Source organism: Ixodes scapularis, unplaced genomic scaffold, assembly GCF_016920785.2.
Source record: "Ixodes scapularis isolate PalLabHiFi unplaced genomic scaffold, ASM1692078v2 PGA_scaffold15__6_contigs__length_5221840, whole genome shotgun sequence".
Classification (NCBI taxonomy): domain Eukaryota; kingdom Metazoa; phylum Arthropoda; class Arachnida; order Ixodida; family Ixodidae; genus Ixodes; species Ixodes scapularis.
Window position 1 is genome coordinate 174,193 of NW_024609841.1, and position 7,010 is coordinate 181,202.

Here is a 7,010-nt window from a genome sequence, read left to right on the forward strand (position 1 = left end):
CAAGGAACTGCAGTTCCTTGCTGTTACCGCGGCTGTATTTTTTGTTTCTGCGACTGTCGCCGCCTACGGAACGCGCTCCGCTTTTGAGTCGAAAAGATCGTCTGCTAAAAAGCCTTTGAGGAATACCTCGGCCGGCTCTCGGCGCCGTATGCTCGTTCGTTGCGGCGTTCGTTGCGCCATCTCTTGTGTCCAGTGCGAAACGGCACCGTGTTGTTTGAAGACCGGCGGCGTCGCTGCGTTTCCATAGGAGCTAAGCCTTTTTCTTTCTTTACTTTTTCCTCAGGTAAGTTCGCTCTTTGCAAATTTTACGAAAAAAATGCACCATCTGTGGGCAACGCTGCACAAAGTCGTAGCGCGATAGGTTAAGAAACCGAATTTTCCGGTCGATTTAAAGAGCCTACCGTCTCCTTGTTTCACCCGGTAGATCGGAAGAAACTAAAAAATCGCAGAATGCTCAAATGTAGCGCGTTTACCCACGTTACTATCGACCTAAAAAGAAAAAAAAAAATTATCAGAATCTAGGCGCTTTCCAATCGAGTGTCCATTGTAATGCTCAGCCCTGCGCGCGATTTCGTCAGTCCGGCACGCGGATGTTCCTCGCTTCGGAAAGCGAGCAAATCACGAACATTGCACGGGGAAGCGAAGCCCTTTTTCCGAAAGTAGCTTCTTTCGATTTCCCTCCTGCACCGGTGCAGAAAAGTGGAGCGCAGTCTACTTCCGGTAGGTGTATGGAGATACGACCGGAAGCCCTACACTTAAGGCCCGTTCACACTCTTGCAACCGAGTACGACCGAGAGAGACCAAACCGGTTTTTAAGCCTCTTGCGATCTCTTAGGACCAGCTCCGCTCAGCGCATCCGGTCTCAAGAAGTCTTTCTCGGTCGTACTCGGTTGCAAGAGTGTGAACGCGCCTTTATTCTGCACCGGTGCATAAAGGTCAAGTGACTGCGAAAGGAGGAGTCCCTGTTCCAGCGCGAGCTTCCCGGACGTGTAGAGAGCTTCGAAGATTAGCCAGAACAGGACGAAAGGCAGCGTGCTGGAGTCGGTTCGAGAGAGAGACGACCTGACATTCTCCCTTTGACTCTATGCAACCCCATTGAAAGTTCACGGAACGCCTGACTGTGCAAACACGGACTCCGACAGCCTTGACTCCGTGACACGCCACGTACATGAAACGGTGCCAACTGGACCCGCAAATTGGGCGATTGCGAAGCGGGTCTCTGGAGCAGACTCGTTGACAAAGGGGGAGATCGGTCCACGCTCGCCATCTGGGTCCCAAGCACCGCCCATTCGAGAATCCTTTTTGTCTCGGGGTGCGTACGACATGAACGCCGCTGCTCGTGGTTTTCGAGCCACTCGATCGCCGAACACCGGCGGCTCGGAAGCCGCACCCCGAGAAGGGGAGCGCTCGATTCGCACGAGCGGCCTGGCTGCTTGTCGGCGCTCGATTCGCGGCGCCTTCAACTGGTCCAGCGGTCCCGGCGTCCGGTAAGACAGTTGGGGACGCACACGGACGTTTCTTAGCACCGTTCGGGCGTAAAAGCAACAATGCCTTTTCACCCACATAGTAGTTCGAGTTAATGCTAAAGCTAATGCTCCGGGCGCCGGTGGTTAGGGGCGATAGAAATGCGTCTAAAACTATTTATGTTAAAGTTATGTTGTATAGTCTCTGCCAGCTTAAGAAATCAAGTCCCGAGCACCTCATTATCGCTCCTCAGCCAATGAGATTAGCCAATAAGAACGCACAACAGCCAATCACGAAGCGCAAGCGTGAACACAATTCGCCACGTCCTGCGATCCTTTTAAAGCCGCCAGTAATATAGAAGCATTCACTACATGTTTTATGAACAATGACAAAATTTTAGTATTAAGGCCCATACGCACATTCGCATTTGAACGCGTTTGAGTGCGTTGCGGCGTCCCTGCGGTCAGGAGCGATCGCTTGCGATGCGACGCGCGCCTTCCCGCAACGCTACGTAGCGCGACGCAAGCGAGTAGAGACTCGCTCAACTTTCCGAAGCTTTGCGGTGCGTTTGAGGTGGTGTTGGTTTGACCGATCTGAAGCCGAGACAGGAGGGTGTCGTGTTCGCTCGCGCCACTCGGCCGACTCCGCGACACGTATCCGGTTCTTCGCTCGCAGAACTTGCTTCTTCGTTTTGGGGAGCGGTCGGGAGTGTTTTTCAAAGGCTGCGATGGTTCAAGCTTGACAAAACGTCGGGGACGCCAGCGGGATTGTCCCAATGTCGAACACTTCGACGCTGTCGCTGTGCGCCGCCATGTTGGCTTGGATTTCGCTTACTATTGGTGAGCCGCTAGCGACGATAGCGCGTTCTTATTGGCTCGTGACTGCGGTTGTACGCACAGTTGCGTGTCAACGCAACTGTGCGTACAAGTGTGGCGCAAGCGCTCTTCGCAAACGCGACGCGTCCGCTTGCCGCTACGGAACGCACCGCGCTCAAACGCGAATATGCGTATGGGCCTTTATACGCACATTCTTGGCGTTATTTAATAGGCACGTATTCGATAGGATTGCAGGCCTGGCGATTTAGGGCGATTGTCGCATTTTCCGTTGTAAGTCTTCCCAAACAAACTTTCGGTGGGATAAATACGCACTGACAAACAGCGTCGGGGAAAATTCAATTACCGTATTTGCTCGAGTAATAGCCGCTCTTCTTTCGAACGAAACCCTCGCGTCTACTTGCCTCGGGCTTGGACAAAATACTCAATAAAAGTATTTAAGTTAAGTTACCAAATACCTGCGTCATAAAGTATTTAAAATACTACTCAAGTTACTTTCACTGTAAAGTATCTTGGGTAGAGCACAAATACTTAGAAATATATTTCAGTTACTTTTGAAGATACTTCCGCATTGCTTAATTTGTATCAACGTCATTGACAACGATAATTATGCAGCTACGCAAATCTGGGTTACCAGAATGGTCTATTAGCACGCAACAACGCAAAACGAAAAAAAAAAAGTATCGTACGGCTATTTTATGCACTCCAACTACGAATAGCTTAATATTGTCACGAATGATAAATGACGAGGCGGCGAATTACTGAAGGAACTAAACGTTTAATGGGGCGAACTTGTTCCCAAGAGTAAAGAGAGAAAGGCCAGCGTCGCAGGTGTCGATGTCGGCGCAACAGCAGGATCGACCGCTGGGGCGAGACTGACTCCGGACCGCCACTCGGAGCACCTTTTGTACCCGCATGGGTCTCTGGTACATTCGGCGTAGAAAGTTCGGCGCGTAGAACATTCGTAACCTGATTAGACGACAAAATTCTCGAACTTATCAGAATGTCAAGTTTGAAGAAATAAATAAAAGACACGTTCGCCTTCTGGTATCGAACCCGGAGACTCCGCGCGAGAGCCAAGCGCGGTAACCATTCGGCCACGGGCTCGCTGGGCAACGCACGTGGCAATATCACTGATAGATGTTACAAAACATTTCTGGGACAAGAAGGAAGAGGTCGCTTTAGCTATTTTGAAGGAGATCAGACCGTGGCGCCCCCAGCGGTTAACTTTAGAACTTGATGGATGGGGACAACAAATAGAATGGCTCAGCGCTCGGCTGAACCAAACGCGGCGTCGGCGTTCGGCTGGAGTTCGTGCTCTCCGGTGAGGGGGAGGTGGCGCTCTTTTGTTACCACTCCGGCCTGCATGAACAATGCAGCATGCACCCTGCCCAGCTCAGCACAAAAGCCCAAGTGGGACAAGTTCGCATCCTCTGACGACTGCTTTTGGGGGAGATCCGGCACTTAACGTCACTTCACTAATTGTTGGTATTTTTTCATTACACTATGCCCCGCGCTCTATTAGAAAAGATGACACAAACATGCCCACAAGGCCTGTGGGCATGTGCACAGGCCTTGTGTTGGATAAACACCGAGGTGTGGGGGTGACAAACGGGGCAGAGTGCTTCGCCAATAGTGACATCGCTGAATATCACATCCTGCGGCGCACCTTAGACGCATCGTGTAACTACAATCCATATTCCCTATACGGGGAGTTCACTATAGACGAACTTGGGACACGGATATGAGTGAATGGATAGCAAAGAGAACCCACATAAAAGCCACGGCAGTGGTCGCACCTTCTTCAAATAGGTTGCATTCAGAAAAGAACTCAACGTTGGGGGACATTTTGTTGGCATTTTGAGAGGTCACCCAGCTCCTAGTTCGTTTCCTGTACTGTTCTCTGCTTATCAATGTTCGCTTACCGAGAGTGTTCGCGAGAGAAATTAATGCCGGACTGACAAAAAAAGAAACAACAACAACAACAACAAAACCTCGACTTTTTGCTTTAGCGGGGTCAAATATACAAAAAGCAAAACAAAAATGTCTACTTTTGTGTGTGTCCACTTCTCATTTTCTTCTATTTGTTATTTTCTTGACACTCAAGTCTGCATTGTTTTCGAAGGTCGTTTCCCGGTCTACGTTGCGCCTCAGGCTGGCATCTTTACTTCTGTAAAACCACACCTTTGGTTTGAGGATTTTTTTTTTGAGGGGGGGGGGGGGGGACTGTATATAAACAAAAGGTGCCTTTGGGAAGGCGAGGGGAGAACCTTGATTGTACGAACTTAGGGCTGAAATATGAGTCACAGGCGGCAAAAAAGCGATATTTTCACGAGCTCGGTTAAAGTCACCGTAGCTAATCGGAGCTAGCAACAGGATTCGGTTGCTCGAAAGAATGTTCACGATTGCCCGTGCCACGCCCACGCCACTTCATACCGAAAAACTCGGAAAATGGCGGAATGTCAAAAATTTTGAAGATAATGAGGACAAGATACTCGGAATTGTAATTAGAGTATTAAATACTCTCCATCGAAGGTATTTCTAAGATACCAAGATACTCCAAAAAGTGTTTAAGATACAGTATCTTGAGTAGAGTATTTGAGATAGGCACAAGTCTTACTGTCTTGCCTGTAGAACACACGCACAGCCAATCATCGCGTCCTGCATGAAAAACGAGCGAACAGCGAAACATACGATTCCCGTAAAAAATGCGATTTAAGCAGATGGCAATTTCGCGTAAAGACGTTACCTCTGTCCCGTAAATCACTCCCCATTTCGTTCCTATCGCGGTGATTGGCTATTCCCGTGAAAAAAAAAGCAGATTTACGGGTTGTGTTCATAACCAGCCCGGCTATTGCTCGAAGGAATACGGTAGACTCCGTTGATGGACTTATTTATACGTGGTACTTTTGACGAGAAAGTAGAGCTCAGAGTATTGGCGAACAGGCATGCGGTCCTGTGAAATCACTACCGCTTAATACTCATCAAGACCCCAGGTTCGGGAGGGTGCTGCACCGCCGAATTGGTTCATATAGAGCGGAAAAACCGGAAGCCATTTTAAGGTAGACGAACTTGCCGCTGTCTAAACATCCGTTCGACCATTTTAAACTTTTTTTTCGCCGTCGCCGCCAAAAAAAAAAAAAAGTAAAAGTGATTTTATTTGCAGGTTTTCGTGACATTTCAGCGCTTCCACAATCTCGATCTAGACATATTTCCCCTAACCAATAATGTACCTACGGATATAGTCTGGCCAGAACCATGGCGCAACTAGATACGCAAGTATAAGGAGAAAACAAGTGGTAGCATTGCAGTGAGTTGCGGAATGCACTAACGCGAGAAATCGATTTGAGCATCTCTAACGTGCGCGCAACATGCTCTTCTTGTACGGCCTGGCGAGAGCACGCAACTGGCACACTCTTCCGAGTACTCATGGTAAGACTTGAGAACAGAGAGAAAACAGTAAAAGGGCAGAAAAAAGGGAAGGAAGAGGGTTTTAAAAACCACGGTTGTCCCCTTTTGAGGGAACTGCTTGAGACGCTATATGTCGCCAGTTTTACTTTTCTCTCGTTTTACTGTTTTAACTTTTTTTTCTGGCCCTGTTTCATTGTTTACCATCATGATGAATGCGTCGAGAAAGTGAGCCAGAGCAGGAGAGAGGCCGTCAGAACTATGGTTCGAATGATTCGAGGGTAAAGCTCCTTTGTCTCCACTGCCACGGCCACTGGGATCGGGTGACCGTACCACTGCGCTCGTCGAAGGCGTTCGAATGCGAGAGCCAAACGCCGGATGCCGGCGTTCCATGTTTTAACGTGTTCGATCAGTGCAGTGGACACAGAGGCAGCTCTAGCTTTCGGTCTCCCCACTTCGAACCAAAGCTCCTGACGCCCTCTCTCCCTCCCCCTCGATTTCTTGGCGCATCGGCACTGCGCTCTAAGAACGTTCGCGTTGATTGTCCGAGTGTTATGTTGTTCGAGGACTGCGTACTTTTTCCCGTCAATTGCAGGTAACCCAAGGAGCTCTGAGAACCTGACATCGCTCGGTCAGCCTGAATCCATCGCCGAATCGAGGCTGGCGAGGCAGACCCGGCTTCCCTTGTACAGTCGTCAGCTGGCCTACTATCCGTTGGGTGCGAGCTACGCAAGTGTCTACTCAAACCTATTTGGCAGCCGGAACGGACCTCGTTTCGAAAGTCAGTTTGGAACTGGCTTTGCGAGCCCTTTTGGAAGCCGTTTCGGAAGCCAGTTGGAAAACCAGTTCGGAGGCCGCCTCGGCGGTCAGTTCTCCAGATACAGACCCGTGGGGAGTTCACTGGGAGCATTGCTCCCCATCCAGAATCCGTCGTCGGCTGTGCTCATCCCTCAGTTGACGATCAACTACCCGAATGGGCTGCCCTACGTCGTTGGGATTCCCTACCCCGTGTACATCCCCCTCATACCGACGGGGGTTCGCGGCGTCGGGCTGCTTTTCCCTGTCGACGCTGGATTTGACGCCGCCGCCAAATAACATCGAGCTCGCATTGTGGGACCATTGCTGCGTTCGCGATAACCTCTTCATTATTTGCGAGCTGTCTCTGATTGCGCTAAACTTGGCGTAATATTTGCTACCTCCTTTCATGGTATACGTCCGAGCGCCGTCGAAGGCGCCAACCCATGCGTGCAATCACGAACATACTCAGCCTTTCTTTTCAACGTGATGGGATTAGCGACGATGAAA

At 49.9% G+C, this 7,010-nt stretch overlaps 1 protein-coding gene across 1 annotated transcript; it reads left to right on the forward strand.

Moving 5' to 3' along the window:
* Window positions 1-1,323: 1,323 nt before the first annotated feature.
* On the forward strand, window positions 1,324-6,800 carry LOC120848843. The gene is made up of 3 exons (XM_040220880.1): window positions 1,324-1,335; window positions 1,400-1,487; window positions 6,301-6,800. The coding sequence occupies exons 1-3, from the start codon at window positions 1,324-1,326 to the stop codon at window positions 6,798-6,800; spliced, it is 600 nt and encodes a 199-aa protein (XP_040076814.1).
* Window positions 6,801-7,010: the final 210 nt, after the last annotated feature.